This window comes from Cupressus sempervirens, chromosome 1, assembly GCF_028749045.1.
Source record: "Cupressus sempervirens isolate cs-2001-9-10 chromosome 1, ASM2874904v1, whole genome shotgun sequence".
In the NCBI taxonomy this organism is placed as follows: Eukaryota; Viridiplantae; Streptophyta; class Pinopsida; order Cupressales; family Cupressaceae; genus Cupressus; species Cupressus sempervirens.
Genome location: NC_143118.1, coordinates 134,144,920 through 134,165,456, shown reverse-complemented (window position 1 = coordinate 134,165,456; position 20,537 = coordinate 134,144,920). Strand labels below are relative to the sequence as shown.

Sequence of the window (20,537 nt, the reverse complement as noted above, 5' to 3'; positions counted from 1 at the left end):
ATAAGTTTTGGAGTCAGGTTTGATTGGAAAGAGTTTCATATAGTAGACGTAAGGTCATGAGGTCCACAATCTCATGTGGAGGACATCTTGCGCTAGCACCGCCACTTGTGCAGTAAAAAGTTTATGTTTCGTGTTAGCTTCACCATGTTAAAACATCTTGGGGTCTGTTTGGTTGGGAAGCTTAGGATCTCCTTTGATTGACAATAGCTTCTTGTGGTAGGCATGAGATCATGAGGTCCGATTTCTCACATAGAGGGTATCTTGTACTAGCATCTCCACTCATGTTAAGAAGTTTTACTGTTGCGCAAGCCTCACCATTGTGTTAAGAGGTTTTGGGGTCTAGTTAAATTGGCAAGAGCTCCCTATAGTAGGTAAAAGGATATGAAGCCCAATTTCACTACCCCCACCACATTAGCCCCACCCAACCCACCACCATGTTAATATTTTTTGAAATCTGATTTGTTTGTGAGAACTTCATGTTATAGGTTCAAGATCATGAAATCCACTTTCCCATACAACTTTAGAATATAAGAAAATTATACGAAATCAATACCATCATATAACTATTACAATTTGACGGCAAACATGCCCAAAACTTTAAAAAGTCCAGCCATCAACTACACACTTGATATTGACATCCTCCCGCTGGCCCTGCTGGCTCATCCTTTGCCTAGCACGGATTTCGTGTTCTCCACCCTCCACTCTTTTTTCCTCTTTATCTATCTATATTATTCGTACTACCATCACTAGATTTTTCTTGAATTTCCTGCCTACATCTCCACCCTTATCCTCGTTTTCTGCCACTGATAACAATGATGGAGTCCTTTTTATGGCTGAGTCAGTTGTAGTAGTATCTTTTCTTTCAATCGTCAGCACTAGTCTATATAGGCACATCTTGAGGCTAAGCATAGTCTACGAAATTCCCGAGAAGGGAAGTTTATCAAGATCTGTATGCATGATCTGGGTCTTTTACAAGCTCTCTTCTTCATCTCTATTTGATTGTCATAAGCCTTGTAGAAATCATGATGTTGGTTTTAAAAAAATTTAGGGCATAGTTTGGTTTCATTGTCCTTAGTTTGTGTTTTGAATAGAGCAGAAAATGAAATTATGATGCTGGTTTTCGTTTTTGTGGCACATAGGTTGATTTGACCGTCATTAGATTGTGTTTTGAATATATTTTTATCATAGATCAGATTGTTTTTGAGTTTTAGTTTTGTTTAGGAAACCATAGAGCCCACAAATTCGAGTGATCATGTTGCAGTCTGAGGCTCCAAGGTGGGAGGAGAATAAGGATATTGCCTGTTTGCAGCTAGCCCTCCCTTTCAATGGAGTGGAAAATTACACTTTCTCAGAAAGAGAAGAGTGTAGCAAGGTTAATATGATCTCTATGGCATGGGACAAAACTGATGATGATATTTCCTCTTCTCAGTTTCAGTTTAATGATCGCTATGCTTGTTTGGGGTCTGAGGAGGAGAGCAACTGGTCACCAAAAGGTGCCCTAATAAATACAAGAGATTATTATGATGTTAATGGGTTTCAAGCTCAGGCTGATGAGAGATCATTTGTGATGAGCTTGAGCAGAGACTGTGATGATGTTAATGGGCTTCAAGCTCATGAGGATCACCGCCACTGCCAAGCACAAGTAGTAGCCCCAAAGCCTAAAGCTAAGGAGGAGGATCATCAAGCCCAAAATTATGGTGTGATTACAGGCTCTCGCAATGCACCTAGAATCTGTGTTGATTGCAAGACTACCAAGACCCCTCTTTGGAGAAGCGGTCCTCATGGTCCTAAGGTAAGCCAAATGATGGCATGTTTCATATTTTTCTTTAAGATTCTGAAAACTAAACATAAGAAATACTAAATGCTTATCTAGGAATTATTAAGAAAATGGGTATTAAATAAAGAAAAAGAGTGATCATTTTCTACATTCTAATCACCTCTTTCATTCATATGATAGATCATATGAAAATTTATGTGATAAGAAACATAGTATAGAACTAATTTTATGCATTGTAGAAACTATATGACTCTTAAAATGATTGATTTCATTGTATTAGAATACCATATGATGTACCTGATAAGAAATAATATCATCATCCACTATTAGAAGGTGAAGCGGCAAATAGAATTTTAAACTTCATTGAAATATAGGGAAAGTAACCAAGGAACTGGACCAAATGGTCAAGGGAAAAAGAGGCAAGCGAAGAATTTCCTCACCCAAAGTATGAGTAATAGCATACAACTATAATCTCAAATTTCCTCACAACTAAAACATTCTCACAAATTTCACTTTGCTTTCAAAATGTTTGTCTCGCGGTGATCACGAAAGATCACACCAGTGTTTTGTATTACTATTTAGAAAGTTTGGAAACTACTTTTCGATGAAGAAGCTTGGATGCTTGTGTGACAAAGAACTTTATTATATGTTATTGTACTGGCAACTTATCTGTCCTCTCCCTTTCAAGTAAGAAAGTTCACCTGTGTATTTTGGATTAAGGATGTAAAATCAGTGGACTGGGTTTTACATCCAAAGATGAAATGAAGGCAGTCAACATGACTGAAAAGCCTTTTCTTTGTTTCTAAATTTCTTTTAATATGTGCATACATTATTTATTTGATAGAATTGACTCACGTATTGATCAAATGGATGGTACAGTCACTGTGCAATGCATGTGGAATACGGTACAGAAAGGCGAAAAGGGCACTCTCTGCATTTGGAAATGGTGATCAAATGGCAGCATACAAATCAAGATTGCCCAAAAGAAAGCAAAACAAGACTGATCAAGATGAAGACTACAAGTTTGTGCATCACAAGAAAAGAAGCAGAATGTCAATTCCTTCATGTAAGAAAAATAATATCAATGTCAAATTTTCCGCAAAGCAAACTCCACATTCATTTCAAAGAGTCTTTGCAGAAGAGGAGAAGGAAGCAGCAGTGTTATTAATGGCTCTCTCTTGTGGACTTGTGTTGGACTAATCATTAATGTTCTTCTTTGGGTATCGTCATATGGCCCAACATTTCTCATGTTCTCGTATTCTATAAGTCTAGTAGTTGTACCGGACATTGATGGTGCGTTCTTTTAGTACAACAGCAACCCTAACTTGTAACACCACATTATCTACCACAATCAAAGCCAACATTAGATCCCTCTTCATTTTGTGATGTGATCTTGTTTTGTTTTTAGGGTTTGATGTGGGGTTTGAATGGATGAAGCATTTAGAAATAATGTTACGTGCCTACTCCCTATCAAGTTGGCTGCATAGAAGAATACAGATACTCCGGTTGATGATTTGAATATGTTTGTGATTTCATAAACAAATGTATACAAATCCCTATTGAGTTTCACTTCACAGTAGTGCTTTTTTTAAGTGTCAATAATATGTAAACTGGTTATGGAATTGTGGAGCCATTGTTTATATATTGACGAAATTTTCATTTATTCACTTGTTGCTTGAAAACGATCAGAGTTCAAGTTGGCGCAATTCTGAATTGTGGTTTATCATATTTATCAATATATAAATGGTTCAGTGTAACACAAGTTTGTACCTCTGTGTTTTCTCATTTGTTGAGCAATAAAGATAAAGTTTCAATGGTCTAAATAATGATCTTTGGATGTTTGTTGCACATTATATTTGACAAGAATGGGATTTTGAGGTACGTATCAGTAGGTAGTTCTATTTCAGCAGATCTTAAATCAATAGTAGTTCAAGCTCCAAAGTTGTTTTACAGTAAGCAATGGTAAATACAAGATCTATTTAAGTTACTATATAAATTTTGGCATACATTTACAGATTTATATTTAAAAGTTACAAGATTCATTGTGTTTTGAAATATAGAAAGATTTTTTATTTATGAGAATTTATTTATTAGAAATTTTGAATTTGAATTATTGCATGGAATGTAATCAAGTGATATATTATTAGTATTGTCAATTAATTTACTATTATCCTAAAATATATCTTTTAATAAAATTTTGATGTTTGAGAGAATATATAATAATAAGTTTTATTTTTAAATTCAAATAAAAAATCACGTCTAAAAGTATCATGTTCATGTAGGTGTTTTGTTTGAAGTCCTATACATGAAATCTTGTTAATAATTTTATGGTAATTGGTGGGAGGCTTGAAATCCCTTAGATTGCACCCAACTTAGAAACCTATGTTATAGGAAAAAGTGTTAACTCTTTGAAACATACATAGATGGTTCAATAATATGGATTAAACTAACAATTGTAGCACCTATATAGTAGGTATAACCCCCCATGCACTCATTTTAATTTTAAAGGATGTAATAGATTGATTCATGTGATATGCATGAGGATCAAATGAAGTCACTTATATGAAATATTATATTTAACTTTAAAAATATATGTTTATTTTTATTATTATTTTTGATAGGTAATAGGTTCAAGCTTAGAGTATTTACTTTTTTTTTTATGAATACCTATTAAAAGTAGATTTTTGAAAGGGTTAATATCTTTTTCAACAAACATCAAAGAAAAATAATAGTCCTCCATGAATTTCAAGAACTAAAGCTAAAATCCAAAAATAAATAAGGAAACAATAAACCAATTAATGGACAATTGATTAGTTAGACTTTGACAATATAATTTGATTGTTTATATTATGAAGACATGTGAATAGACTAATGGAATGCATAAGCTTGACCAAGCAATAGAGTCAAATATTAAGGAGTTTTGAAGTTCATGATGAGTGATGCTAGTGTCAACCAAGCTACTATAAGTGTCAAGAAAATTCAGTGTTGACCGAGCATCAATATCGACTGAGTGATAGTATTGATGTCGAGATAGAAGATCTATAATAACCAAGCAATTCAACGATGACTGAGTATCAGAACTTGGTGTTGGCCAAGGAATAACATTTTAATTATTTGTGAGAAATCATGATTTCTAGCTGACTTAGTTGATTTCTTGGGATATGGAAAGTGTGTTGAAGATAAGGATTGACATGTTGGATCATTTAATTCAAGGAGAGGATTATGTAAGATACCTCATAAATGAATTTCGTGAGAAGTTTCTAGAAAAGGGATGGAGATGAACATATAGAATGAATCTTTTGGATCAGATTGCAAACCCTAAGATCTAAGGTGATTGTGGAGAATGGAAAATGACCAGAATTGCCTATTTAAGGAGGCATAGAGGAAACCCTTAACAATGAGTGAGACACGAAGAAGAGAAGAGGGTAGAGAAGCTAAGCGTGTTCAAAAGATTTCCAGTAGGATGGAACAAAGTTGCTGACATTGATAAGAAAATCTAAGCAAAAGACTTGATTTTGTTGTGAAGAGAAGGGTGAATGCTTGAAGGGGTGCCAAGAAAATCAAGGATAGATGTGATAATAAAGCCTTATCAAGAGATCTAAAACTCCAAAGTGAGTTGTAATTATACAGATCAAACCATATTGTTTTCTTTCTAATCACTGTAAATAATTTGTATTGAAATCTTTTTAATCAAAGGTTGACTTAACAATCATAAAGGTCTTAACAGTTTATATAAATCCTTTAACTAGATGAAATTCTAATGGAATGTTCTAAAGTCCTCTAACAAGGCCACTCCTAATATGGTGATTGAATCCCCTAATTCAGGTCACATTTACCAGTGTGTATTGTAACCTTTAACAGGGATGACTCCTAACAAGGCTCGCTTTGAAATAGTGAAAAAGTGGTGACATGTTGCTGGTGATTTTTCCCAAATTGGGTTTCCACGTTAAATCCTAGTGTCAAACTTATGTTGAATGTTTAATGGTGTTTTACATTTCAAATGTTTACATTTAGTAAGCTTGTTATATTAGGACAATGAACTACTAGTTAAATTTTTTATTTAGATTATAGTAGAGACCAAGCTACAGGATAATGTTGAACATAAAATGTTTAAATGTTCAATTGGTACTTATGGACCTTGAGTAATTGACTCACCCCCACCCTCTCAATTATTCTAAACATTCTAACAAAGATCATAGGGTTTTACATAAATATTATGATAATTATGAGATTTAACTGGTATATTGATTTCACTTATAAGATAAGGGCATAGATCATAGGATATGAAGTCAAGGAATAGATAAGTTGGTTCCAATTTATCTTCATTGTTGCATCTTAGTTTATGAATGTTCCTTCCTCTTTAATTGAATTTCTTAGATTGTTATTTATTACTTCTGTAATGTTGGCTTCCATTTTGTTTGTTAAGGAGGTTAGTATCATTTCTTTGTCCTCGAATATTCTCCTATTTCTATATTTTCATATTTCCCACATGAGAATAGAGGGTGATATTTTTTGGAGCTTTCTATATATTTTGATGTTTTCATGTTTGGGCCAACTATTGAGAAGGTCCCATAAATTTTCAAGAAGAGTTGATGACCAATTGAGCTTCTTGAATAGTCATTGCCAACAAGACTTGGGGAACAAACACTAGAACAATATGTGTTTTATTATCTCAAATCCTCTCTTGCATAGAGGACATTGTTACCTCTGGTTTTACCGCCAAAGATTTAAATTCAAATCCGCGGCCTGTTCAACGGTTAGCCTAAAAAATTGTTGTTTTAATGCCCCGACCCGCCAAAGTTTCTCTCCGTCAGATTTTAGATGGATCGACGATTGGCGCGATCTCGTCATCAGAAGTTGCACGGGAGGTAGTATCGGCGACATCGCGCTCGATCAACATGTGTTTGGTGGGCCCGGCGGGTGGGCTACAACGGAGGGCGGGTCGAGAAAGTTTTTTGGCGCCACAGGCGCTATGGCGCTATCGCACGCCAACCGAAAAATCTCCATGGCGACATAGCGCCCGACCGCCGCGTGGCTTTTCTATGGATCAAGTCTTGGTTCACCAATCGGATGATGCCATGTGTATACGTCAAGACATGGAAACCATGGGCCCATTAGTTTTTAGGAGGGACGACAAGTGAAGTACGATGTCGCTTTGATCGTCAGATCTACAAAGATCTACGGCTGGCGCTATCTCGCCATCGAGAACTGCCTGGACTTTAGCATCAGCGACATAGCGCCCGTGCGCCACGTGTCCTGGCGAGGCTGCATTTCATGCCGTCAGAAGCAGTTAGGGTGGGGTGACTGACAAACCAATAGGAGGACGCCACGTGTTAGCGGGCTCGGCGAATCAATAGGAACGGAGGGTTACAGGAGGTCAGGTTCTGTGACCGTCAGATTAGAAGAGATCAACGGTAGGCGCCATCTCGCCATGGTGAAGCTGCGAGATTTTTATCATGGCGACATAGCGCCCATTTACCACGTGTCATTCAGGTGCGGTGCGGATGCTGAGTTGTCACCAGATACGATGGGCCCGGGGTAAAGACAACACAGAGCAAGACGAGTCTTCGTGATCGTCGGATGAGGAAAGATCAATGGTAGGCGCCATGTCGCCTTAGTAAAGCTACAAGATTTTTACCATGGCGACATCGTGTCCGATTGACACGCGTCGGTGGGGTCAGGTCTCGCCGGATGCATCATTGAGGTGGCGCCGATTCAAATGGGGCCCAGTCATAGGAAGGAGAGTCCACGACGAATCAGAAACAACCACGTGTGCCGAGTCAGAACACAGATATGTCGAGGGGCCAAATTTCTTGATACGACCAGTGCATTAAGGGGTGGATCTCCACCATCAGATCTGCCGAAATCTAGGGTCGGCGCTATCTCGCCATGGAGGAACTGCGCAGATTTTACAATGGCGAGTTAGCGCTCGGAAGACACGTGTCCTCCCAGGTCCGGTTTTTGACGTGGTGATTAGCTAAACGGCCAGCGGTTAGATGATAAGGTGGCGCGGTTAGTTTGATGAAGGCGGTCAATCGTGGAAGGACTCTCCAAGTGGAAAAACAAAGGATTACGGTTGGCCCGCGTGGCCTAGTCGGCTTATAAGAAATCGGGTCGACTGATAAGCTTGGATGATTCATAAACCAAGATGCAGAGACGATCGACGTATCTTGCGATCTGATCTTCGCGATCATTTTCGACCTACCAGGAATGAATGCAGGACATAAGGACACTCCACCCATCCGGTCGATCCATCTACCATGTCAGGGAATGTTGTGGCGCCGTTTCTATCTTCTGCAGGCTCTTCTCAGAAGAAATGAGATTTCTCAGTATACAGGCCAGGATTTCAATTAGATCCCCGATTGGATTCTCGAGATGGGAAGTTAATGCCAGTAGGTAAGAAGTGAATGTAACGCGGAAATCTTCAGTTGTGCCTGATCTATAAAGGCAGTTTTGTGATCTATTCTAAAGGGGATTCTTCCTGATTTTCTCTGCTACTGCTTGCAGACTTGCAGTGTAAAATCCCTTTATCTCTGAGCCATGTAATAGCCTGTATCATCTCTTTCAGCCATCAGTGTGAATGTGCATCACTTTGCCTCCCATTGGTGAATTGTTGAGATCAACGATTTGCATACTGTATCTATCTTTGGCCTATCGGATAATACATAAGTGAAATCTCCTTTTCCTAGTGTCATTCGGTTGGTTTTTTCTGATCTGTATGTGATTATTGATCGATACAAGTCTGGATGTGTATGACTTCTGTATGTTATTATGGTTTTGTAGTATATATATGGGCAGGAATGAGTCTGAACACTCTGTTTTGGTGCATCACCGCCTTAGATTAGACTAGGTAGATTTGCTTTGACGCTTTCTTTCTCCCTTTCCCTTCTGAGAATAGATAGGTACACCCTGACAGTAAGAGGAAGTCGGCCTTCTCCGGAGACTCAACCTCGTAGTTCAAGTCCCACAGCTTGGAGGTTGTTTCCATGTTTCACTAGGTTGTCCTCGCGCATAGGCCTTGGACAAGGGTGCAAACCTAAGTGACAAAAGACATATCAAAGGACCTTCAAAACCTAGTTTGGTGAACTAATATGTTGTTAAGATTTTATTTTTTTATTACCCCCCAGAGGAATATGCCTACCTTGGGAAGGAGTACTTTGTCCCAACATAGGTTTAGCATGATATCAATTTCGTCCCATCTTTGTGAGTTAATTTTACTAGTTCATATCCCTTTTTCCCAAAGTGGTTTCCATTTTTTCAAGGCTTCCCATATTAACCTATCCTTCCTTTCTTTTCTTTTCTTTGACAAGTAATTTTTTTAAATATTATTTTCCTTGTTCTAATAAGTGTGTATTTTCTACATCTTTCCATGTTCCAGATTATTTGTCATTTTCCTTATGGATATAGTCACTGACAAACTTGCCGCAGCAATTAGTTAGTATATTATTAATGTTAATGGGAAGGTTGTAGCTATCTGGTGACACTAACCCATCCCATGAGTCCTCCTAGAATAAGGTTTCCTCACCTTTTCCTATGTCTCATGTTAAAAAAAATTTGATTAAAAGTTTGCATTGCATCATGAAGTTCCAAGTTTTAGATCCTTTAGGTGGGTCCTTGGTTAAGAATAAAGATAGAAGATTAGTGTTATTTAGGTATTTCTGGTATAATTTTTTTTCCATTTACTATCATGCTAAAGATACATTCTACATACTAGCTTGGCTCTTAGAGCTTCTTTTTTCCAACACATGTTTTTGATACCAAGTCCTCCTAATGCTTTTTGCTATTATCGGTAAAAGGTCGAAGCCTAGATTAATTATTGTTATTTATTATAATTAATTAGTTTTATGTGTTAAGCAATTTAGAACCCAAGACCTCCCACATGAGAGGCTCACAAGTTACCATTGTGTTGTAGACTCTTGCCTAGTCCTCCTAATGCTTCTGGTTTGCATATCTTCTCCCATTTAATTAGGGCCAGTTTATCTTTGTCTTTTGTTCCATTCCAAAAAAAGTTTCTAAGTTTACTATCTAATTATGTTTGGTTTCTTTATCTAGCAAATGATGGGACATTTGATAAGGGGGTATAGAGGATAAGATGTTGAAAACTACAGTTCAGACAATTGTTATGCTGTCATTAATGTCAAACCTTATTGGTAAGAATTTTTTTTATCTAATTTGAGTTTCATATCTAGATGATCAATGAAAAGGATTTGAGAGAAGACATAACAAAAGCACCTAGAGGAAAGGTTGAGTTATGAGGAGATTACAATGGGCACTTGATTAGTTAGACTTTTACAAGATAAAATGATTGTTTAATCATGCTATAACTAAAGAAGGAAGTTGCATTGAAGCCTTGAAGAAGTGATCAAAGAATGACTAAATGCATCATAAGCTTGACTAAGCAAAAGAGCAGAAGATTAAGGAACTTGAAGTATCTATCGAGTGATGCTAGTGTCAACCAAGCGCTAGTATGTGCCAAGAAAAAGTAGTGTCGATTGAGCATTAGTATTGACTAGGCATCAATATATCTACCAAACAAAAGTATTAGTAGAGACCAAGTAATCAAGTGATGATCAAGCATTAGAACATAGTGTTGGCCAAGGGACAACATTTAATAGATTATGAGGAAATCATGATTTCTGGTTGACATAGTTGATTTCTTAGAATATGTAAAGTATGTTGAAGATAAGGAATAATGAGTTTGATCATTTAAATCAAGGGAAACTGTGTTTGTGCATGTTTATATGTAAGGATTCAAGAATATTATAGAAGTTTCTAGAGGAGAAAAGAATAGACTAAATGATGGAAGGATTCAATGAGTCTGACCTAATCCAAAGATCTATCCAGTATTTTTTAAGAGGCCAAAGATCATAATTACCTATTTAAGCAGGTGTAAAGGCTAAGTGAAAAAGGTTAGTAGATTTGATGAAGACCTAATCTAGACCTGTTGGAACATTTGGTTGATACTATTGATTGGAGAAATTGAGCAAGAGATAGGGAATTATTGTAAAGAGGTGAAGAGTGATTGATTGAAGGGCTACCAAATGAGTTAAGGATAGAGAGGACAATGAAGTCCAGCCAGTGGATCAACATATGAGCCAAATTATGATCTGTACTTGCAAAGTGAGTTGTATTAGTCAAATCAAAATCTATTGTTACTTTCTAATCATTGTATCACTACTGAAATCATTGAATCAAGATTGACCTAACAGTCATATATAGATCCTTTAATCAAGTTGGTAAATGGAATTTTCTAAAGTCCTCTAACAAGACCACTTTAATATGGTGATTAAATCCTTTAACAAGGTCACATTTAATAGTGTATTTTGTAACCTTTAATAGGTTGGCTCCTAATAGAGCTCACTTCAAAAGAGTGAAAAATTGGTGACATGTTACTAGTGGTTTTTCCTAAATTGGGTTTCCATGTTAAATCCTAGTGTTAACTTGTGTGGATGTTATTTGTGATGATTTATTGTTAATGTTTTACATTCTACAAGTCTATGATTATTATGACAGTGGATTTCTAGTTGATGTTGTTGATAATCTGATATAGAGGCCAAGCTAATGGATGCTTAGATTTGAAGTAGTTGAAGTGTTTAATTGTTGAATTGGTACATATAGACCTTGGCTAACTGATTCACTACCCCCTCTCAGTTATTCTAAACATTCTAACACTTGGTATCAAAGCTTTAGTGTTTGTAGAGAAAATTTTGAAGCTACTTGAAGCTAAAGATCAAGATGTACAAAAAGGAGGTACCAAGATTGAACAAAGAGAGCTTCCCTGCATGGAAGAGTTTGATGAAGCTACATCTAGTAGGAATTGGATATGGTGTAATACACTTTGTGGAACATGAATATGTAGAGATAATAGTGCTTCCTCTAATAGCAGAACATCTGAAAGAGAAGAAAGATCACAACCAAGATATGTTGGAGATTGTATCAACCCTAAACTACATCATGTTTGATGACACAAAGACTACAAAAATTCCAAGGAAATGTAGGATACACTGCAGACCATCTATGGAGGAAACAAAAAGTTATTGAGGGAAAAATTAGAAAGCTTGAAAGGTAAGTTTGATGAAATGAGAATAACGGCAGGTGAGAATGTTCTCCAACATTGTGGAAGATTCAAAGAGGTTGTAAATTCTATATGAGGAGAAAATGGTAAGTAATTGATAATGAAACTATGATCAACAAGGTATTGAGAAATCTACTTTCTATTTATTAGGGTTTCTACAATAAAAAAATTTGAGATGTACTCCTAGTAATAACCTAACTTTAGAAGGTGTGATTGGTAGGCTTACTACTTTTTATAATTTCACCCCTACCACTATTGAATCTTCTTTTAAATCACAATTAGCTCTTAGTAAGAAAGGTAAAGGAAAATGCATGAAAAGCAATAGTGATTTTTCTAATGATGAAATTGATGATCTTGAAGCATTGATGGCTAGAAGACTTCTAAGAGGTAGAGGAAAATACAAAGGTAAACTTCCTATAGGGTAAGTGCACCAAGTTGTGGTGCCAAAAAGATGACACCTTTTTTTATCTTTTCTAGTTTTGAAAAGCGTGTATGTGCTATAGCATGCATGCACTATGGCTTGGGTATCCCAAGCCATAACGCATACATGCTATAGTGTGTATGCATTATAACATGTATGCACTTTTAAAAAATAAATTATAAAGCATGTATGCACTATTAAGAATTAAATTTAAATAGCATGATGCGCTATAGTGTGTACACACTATAGCACATACACACTTTTCAAAAAAGAATTTATAAAGCACGTACTCAATATTTAGAATTAAATTTAAAAGGCTTTAAATAGCATGTGTGTGCTATGGCGTGCACGCACTATAGGGCACACACACTATTTAAAGCTTTGCATTCTACCAAGCCTAAGGTTTGGTTTTGCCTTAGGGATCTAATCCAAAGGTTTGGAGTTTTTAAACTGGTCTGAGACGTGTTTTGCTGCAAACATACAAAAAATGATTAATTTTTCTTGTGTGCTCTCCTTAAGTTTCCTCATGGTTGGGCATTGATAAAATCAGGTTACATGACATTGTAGGTCTCTATGTTAGCTATATAACCATATAATTTATTTTTAATTTGAACTATTTCAAGCCTTTCATCTATAGTTTATTTTGAATGTATGTCCATTTTTTTTCAAAAACCACCATGTACTAATTGGGCTATAGATTTTAGCTCGTTCATCAAATTTTGTAACAACTTAATTTTTCAGAAACTAGACTCCATTCTACACACTTTTAAAAAAAGAGTTTTGATCTTAGATTACTTTTTAATTATTTCTAGGGGGAACACACAAATATTTCATGTTTTTGGGATGTGTCTAGTTAAAAAATTCATTTAAAAAAATTCATATTATAAAATTACCCAAAAAATTTGGGATAAACTACATAGTGTTAAGTAACTTTTGACCAAAGTGATTAAAGAATTTCAAAAAAAAAGTTAAAATTTTAGGGTGGCCACACTTTGTACTGTGTTATGTTTTTTTGGAATAAATAGTACCACTTTCTGTGGCCCCCTTTTTTGAGGACCTAAAACTAAACCATTTTGAAAAAAAATTAGTAGTTTAGAAAGTAGATTCAAATGACTATGACTTTTATTTTTGTCATATTTTAAAATTTTGAGCATAACTATCTTCAAATTCTTGTTGAAGTTTAGAAATTGCTGATTTCAAGAAAAAGGTGCCCACTTATACCCCCCTTTTGGCACCACAACTTGGTGCACTTACCCTATAATTTGTTTTTCATGTAATAAATTTGGTTATATTGTTGCAAGATGTCCTAATAGAGAAGACAAGGATGAAAGAAGGGGAAACAAGTACAAAGGTGAAAGAGATGAGAGAAACAACAGAAGAAACAAGGACTACAAAGACAAATGTAAGAAATCTTATTACATTGTTGACAAAGAAACTGATAATGAGTCTAAAAGTAATGATGAAGAAGTTGTCTATGTTTATATGAAAGAAGATAGGTGGATAATTAATAGGGGTTGTTCATATCACATTAATGTCATGTGTGGGTAAAGGTGATAGGTGGATAATTGATAGTGGTTGTTCATATCACATGACTAATGATAAAAGTAAATTTGAAACCATGGAACTATATAAGGGAAGTTGTGTTAAGTTTGGTAATGATGCACCATGTCTTGTAAAAGGTAAATGATCAATATAATTGACTAATAAGATCAAGTGTGACAATGTTTCTTAGGTTGAAATAATTAACAATAACTTGCTGAGTGTTTTATAGTTGAACAAATTAGGATATAGGGTTGAATTCTATCAGAAGAAGGCCAAGATATTTGATATTGATGAACTGATTAGAAATGGTGATCAAACAAGAGGCAACTTGTTCTATCTAGATTTATCTGATGAGACATGTTTGTTGCACAATATAAAGATATATGGTTATGTTGAGACATGTTTTTTTCCATAATAAAAAGATATATGGTTATGGCATAAGAGGTTATGTCATGTGAACTTTGACAATTTGGAAAACATTAGTAAGATGGAAAGAGTAAGAGGTTTGCCAAAACTAAAGAAACCTAATAATGTTATGTGTAAACAATGTTAATTAGGAAAAATGACAGAGTCTAGCTTCAAGAGAAAAACATACACATCTAATGGTATTTTGGAATTGGTTAGTACAAAGCTATTGTATAGAGAAATATTTCATTCTATTTATTGATGACTATTCTAGGATGATGATTGTGATGTTTCATATAAAAATATGATGCAACTTGTCAATTGCTTAAGTGGTATTTGGCTAGAGTTGAAAAAGAAATAGGTAAGAGTGTGAAGTTCTTGAGATCTAATAGAGGTGGGGAATTCATCTCTATTGAATTCAATATATTCTACAGTGATAAAGGAATCAAAAGGCAGATGTCAGCACCTAGAAACCCTCCCCAAAATGGAATAGTTAAAAGGAGAAATAGATCAATCATGGGTTGTGCTAGAACTTTAATGATGGAGAAGAATGTGACACAAAAATATTGGAGAGAAGCTATAAGTACAATAGTTTATACTTTGAACAAATTACAAGTCAAGAAAGGTACAAATGTTACACCCTTTGTGGTGTGGTATGGATATGCACCTAATGTAAAGTATTTTAAAGTTTTTGGAAGCAAATTCTATATACTGAAAGAGAATAGAAATGGAAAAATTGATGCTAAAAGTGATGAAGGCATATTCTTAGGATATTCCACGAAGAGAAAATCTTATAAATGTTTTAACTCTAATGCTAACGAAGTTGTAGAATGTACAAATGTGAGAATTGATGAATATAAAGAAAATAATAAATTTGAATGCAAGATAGAGATTGAAGATTATAAAATATTCATATATCTGAATGAAGGGTCTCTCTGCACCTTACTTGAGCAAGAGAACAAAGCTATCAATCACACAAAAATGTGAATGCCAAGTTACAATAGCAGGCTGCTAAACAACAGATGGTAGGTGTCGAGCAACAATAGAATGATGCTAAGATATATGTAGAAGTTGTTGAACATTAGGAAGACAATACTATTGGAATAATTTAGAATAACTGAGAGTTGGGGGTGAATCAGTTATCCAAGGTCCATATGTATAAATAAAACTTTTCTTAGCTTATTAAACCCATAAAACATTTATCTTCATGCATGAATCCATAAGATTATGAAATCACTTAAAACTTGTAGGTTACTGTCAAATCAAATTATAGAAATGTAAACATGAAATAGAACAAATTCATCAACACACTTGACACAATGATTTACATGGAAACCCAATTTGGGAAAAACCACCAGTAACATGCTACTCTTTTTCATTCTTCTAAAATGATGCCTTGTGAATGGCCAACCCTATTAAAGGTTACAATATACACTGTTAAATGTGACCCTATTAAAGGATTTCAATCACCCTATTAGGAGTGAGCCTTGTTGGAGGACTTTAGACCATTCGCTTGGAATGTCACCTGGTTAAAGGATTTACAAATGACAGTTAGGCCAACATTAATCCAAAGGATTTAACCTAGACTAATACAATTATTAGAGAGTAACTGTAAGGCTTGATCTAATAACAACTTACAACTCCATTTGTAGATTACAGATCACTATTTGAATCATCCATTCTGCTTGGTCTTCACACATTTCAACTCTGATAGCTTGTTCACCCTCCAAGAATTCATACCCTTAAGCCTTCTTTTTTAACATGCCAATGCAAACTCTTTTCTTATGTCACTTGATGAAGAAAAACCCTTGACTCCTTGTCTTCCTTAGGTTCTTGTATATGAAAAACTTTGCTTTTGACCAGCCATTCTTATAAATAGGAAATTAAGATCGTTTGCCACTCATTCTCCATCATCCAATTTAGTGTTAGGATAGATTAGGTAGGATACAATGAATTTACCCCATATTTCATATCTCTTCTAGATACTTCTCCTTGAATCCTCTTTGAATTCACCTAAAAATAGTTTACCTTGAATTCTATGCCACCAGCTCATCATTCTTATCTTCCACCTAGTTCACATAATCCAAGAAAATAAACTTGTCAACTCAAATCCATTGAATTCACAATCTTTTAAATAATGCAGCCACTTGGCATTATTAGGCTTCTGATGCTCGGCACATACTACATTTCTCGAGATCTTGTGCAAAACTACTTGGCATGAACTAAAGTTTACTAGTGCTTGGCATCAACTAAACTTTACTTGGCATCCACTGTTTTGCTCGACATACACTAGAATAGACTTTTACTTAGCTCCAACAGATTTTTTGTTTGGCTTGCACCAACGTTTCTCAGAACCTACTATCCACTCGGTCAAGCTTGGTAGGAAAGCTTTATTTCACTTGTTCTTCTAAACATTCTTAGTGTAACTGACCAAGTTGTAACCTTAAGTAGATTATTAATGTACATCTTGTTATCACTATCTTAACTGATTCTTGTACTTCTTTACATAATCATAACTCAACCTTTCATCTAGGTGTTATTGTTAGATCTATTGATCAAATCTTCTTCATCAATCAAATAAGTGATAGTACTTAAATCATGTAAGCAATTGTCTTACTAGAAAATAGCAGGTTTGACATTAGTGACAAAAAAATGATTGAAACATATTGATCATACTTCTTCAACAATCTTCTTCAATCTATTCTCAACAATCTCCCTCTTTGGCATTGATCAAAAACCAAACTAATCAACCACACTGACTTGATTAAAATAGTAAGACCAACAAAATACCAAAAATAATTCCTTGTATTGAAATATCTCCCTCTATCAGTAGCTTCCATCTTCTGAATAGGTCACAAAATTTTTTCCTTATAACTCCCTCTGAATTACTTCTTATATCTCTCTAAGAGAAGTTTTAATTCATTCTTGTATTTCTCCCTCTGTTCTTGTATTTCTTCCTTTGATCAGTAAATCTCTCTTTCTTTGACATCAATGCCAAAGACTTGTCATCTTAACATGTAGATATGAACTTCTTTATTTTCTCCCTCAATCACCTTACTTGTGACTAATTTGAAGTGTCAGTTCTTTGACTACTTTGGGCAGCTCCTAAAGTAAGATCCACTGCATCAATTTGTAACATATGAAAATCAGCTTGTTTGATGCAGGGCACTCCTTTTGTTACTTTGATAGGGTTATCATGCCTAGTTTACCTCTTAGATACTCATGAGCATCCTTAGGTAATGCTTTTGCGAAGATATCATCAAATTTCTCTTTTGTGTTAACATATTCCATTTTCACCTCTTTATCTTGAACTAATTCTCTCAAGTAATGATACTTGATTGCAATGTGCTTAGTCTTTGTGTGCATCACATGATTTTTTGATATGTTTATAGCACTTGTATTATCACAATAAAGTGTTACAAGTTTTGTGATCTCTTCCTTCATACCTTTGAGTAACTATTTGATCCATACAATGTTTCTACAATTTTACAACAACAACAACATGTTCAACTTCAGCAGTAGATTGTAAAGTGCAGTTTTGTTTCTTGCTAGTCCATGTTACCAGCCTCTTGCCTAAGAAAAATGCTCCTCCACTAGTGCTCTTTTTCTCATCAATGTTTCCAACCCAATCAGCATCTATATAGGCTCTTAATTCAAATTTCTCATTTTTCTTAAAATATAGACCAAACTCCTCTATTCCTTTTAGATATCTCATTATTCTCTTTACAACCATCAAATGATTCTCCTTAGGATTAGCAAAGAATCTTACAACTATCCCTACAGATAATGCAATGTCAGGTCTACTACATACTACATATTGTAATTTATCAATCATAGACTTATACAATGTTCGATTCACCTCAGGTGAATCATCATTCTTTAAAAACTTGTGTCTTGTCGCCATAGGTATACTTACTATTTTGGAATCCTCTAATCCAAAAGTTTTTAGTATTTCCTTGACATATTTTGACTAAGTGATGTATATACCATATTTCATCTTATATACTTGCAAACCCATAAAGAATTTGATCTCTCCAAACATAGACATTTCAAATTCTTTCCTCATTTCATTTGCAAAAGCCTTACATAAAACACATTGACCTCCAAAGATGATATCATCAAAAAAAATTTCAGATAACAAAATACCTTTCCCTTTTTTTATCTTCATGTACAAATTGTTGTTATCATTAGTCCTTTTGAATCCAATCTTCACAAGATAGTTATGAAGTCACTCATACCATGCTCTCGGTGCTTGTTTCAAACCATATAGAGCTTTCTGTAATCTACATACCATGTTCTTATTGTTAACATCAAAAAATCCTTTTGCCTATTCTATTTAAACTTCTTCCTCTAATATGTCATTGAGAAATGCAGATTTAACATCCATCTGATAAACTTTGAAACCTTTGTATGCAAAATAAGCAAGTAAAGTTCTTACTCCTTCCAATATAGTAATAGGAGAAAATGTCTCTCCATAGTCAATTCCTTCTTCTTGTGCATATCCTTTGCAAACTAATCTTTCCTTTTTCCTTGTGACTTCACCATTTTCATCTAGCTTGTTTCTAAATACCCACTTGGTGCCAATCACATTTTTGTCTTTTGGTCTAGGAACTAGAGTCCATGTTTTCTTTTTCTCAATATGTTCAATCTCTTCTTCCATGGCTTTACTCTAGTCCATATACTCTAATGCATCTCTTATTGATTTTGGTTCCTTCATGCTCAATAAATATGTATCATTTCTCAATTTATTTCTTGTCATTGGTCTAGCATCTTTATCTCCAATAATTTGTGTAGCGAGATGATGTCTCTTGACATATTTGGACAATATTAGTTCAGTTCTAGTTTCCTTATTTTGTCTTTCAACTTCAGAGTCACTGTGTACATCTCTATCACATAGCTTAGCATCTCTTTCATGTATATTAATCTCTTAATCAAAATGCACTTCAACTTCATTTTGTAACTCAACATCTGAATGTAGCTTAGTTCCTGAATGCAGCTTGACATTCATAGTATGTGACTCAACAATCACTCAAACTTACTATTGGTTTGTAGCTTGATTTACAACATCTTCTTCAGTAGGCATACCTTCATAAGAGTATACAAATGATTTGTATTCTTCTAGTTCTTTCATAGGTTTAGCCTCATGTACTTCTGTATATTTATCAAAATTTACATTTGCACTTTCCACAACTTTGTTAGTGTTAATATTTAAACAATTATAAACTTTACTTCTTGTGGAATATCCTAAGAATATACCTTCTTCACTTTTTTCATCTAGTTTACCATTCCTAAAGTCTTCAAGAATGTAACACTTGCTTCCAAATACTTTAAAGCATTTTACATTGGGTGAATATCCATACCATAGTTCAAAAGGTGTTGTATGAGTACCTTTCTTGACTTGTGCAAAGTTAAAGGTATAGATAGTTGTACTTATAGCTTCTCTCCAGTATTTCAAAGAAACATTTTTCTCCATCATGAGTGTTCTAGCATAGTCCATTATAGACCTATTCCTTCTTTCAACTATTCCATTTTATGAAGGGTTCTAGGTGTAGATGTCTTTCTTTTGATTCCTTTGTCATTACAAAACATCTTATATATGTGAATAAATGTTCTCCTTGCACCTTACTTGAGCAAGAGAAAAAAGCTACTAATCAGACAAAAAATGTTAATTCCAAGTTACAATAGCAAGTTGCTAAGAAACAAATAATAGGTGTCAAGCAACAATAGAATGATGCTAAGATACATGTAGAAGTTGTCAAACATCAGGAATACAATATTGAGTAGATAGAACTTGAACTAGAGAGACAAAATTACCTTGAAATCATTTTTCAAGATAAACCTATATAAGAAGTGAGAACGAAAGAAAATAAACTAGAAAAGTATGTAAGAAGACACCATGCACTTGAGAAAATTATTGGTAAAAAAGAATCTAGAGTTATGACAAGGAAAAGACTGAGAACTGAGACATGTCTAGTCAATGAATTTGAGACCAGGACAATGGAGGATTCTTTGGAGAATGAAGATTGGATTCATGAAATGAATGAAGAGGTTGAGAAAATAGAGAAGACCAAAACCTGGACACTAGTACCTAAGCCAAAGGAAAAAAATGTTATTGGAACAAAGTGGGTATTGAAGAACAAGCTAAATGAAAAAGGTGAAGTCACATGGAATAAGGTTATAGTGGTATGGATAGGATATACAAAAGAAGAAGGAATTGATTATAGGGAAACATTTTACCCATTAGCAAGATTAGAAAGAGTTTGAACACTACTTTTCTATTCTGCTTATAAAGGATTTAAATTATACTAAATGGATGT

The 20,537-nt window shown here is 34.8% G+C and overlaps 1 protein-coding gene across 1 annotated transcript; it reads left to right on the top strand.

The window, feature by feature from the left end:
* The first annotated feature begins 736 nt into the window (after positions 1-736).
* Positions 737-3,440, top strand: LOC149576528 (GATA transcription factor 17-like). Its single transcript, XM_089817731.1, has 2 exons — positions 737-1,792; positions 2,657-3,440. The coding sequence occupies exons 1-2, from the start codon at positions 1,253-1,255 to the stop codon at positions 2,975-2,977; spliced, it is 861 nt and encodes a 286-aa protein (XP_089673857.1). The 5' UTR covers positions 737-1,252; the 3' UTR covers positions 2,978-3,440.
* The last annotated feature ends 17,097 nt before the right edge of the window (positions 3,441-20,537 follow it).

Bases quoted from the DNA above. Each gene is read 5' to 3' on its own strand.
- LOC149576528 (XM_089817731.1), top strand. From the start codon at position 1,253: ATGTTGCAGTCTGAGGCTCCAAGGTGGGAGGAGAATAAGGATATTGCC. The intron at 1,793-2,656 runs GTAAGCCAAATG...TGGATGGTACAG, and splicing joins GCGGTCCTCATGGTCCTAAG to TCACTGTGCAATGCATGTGG.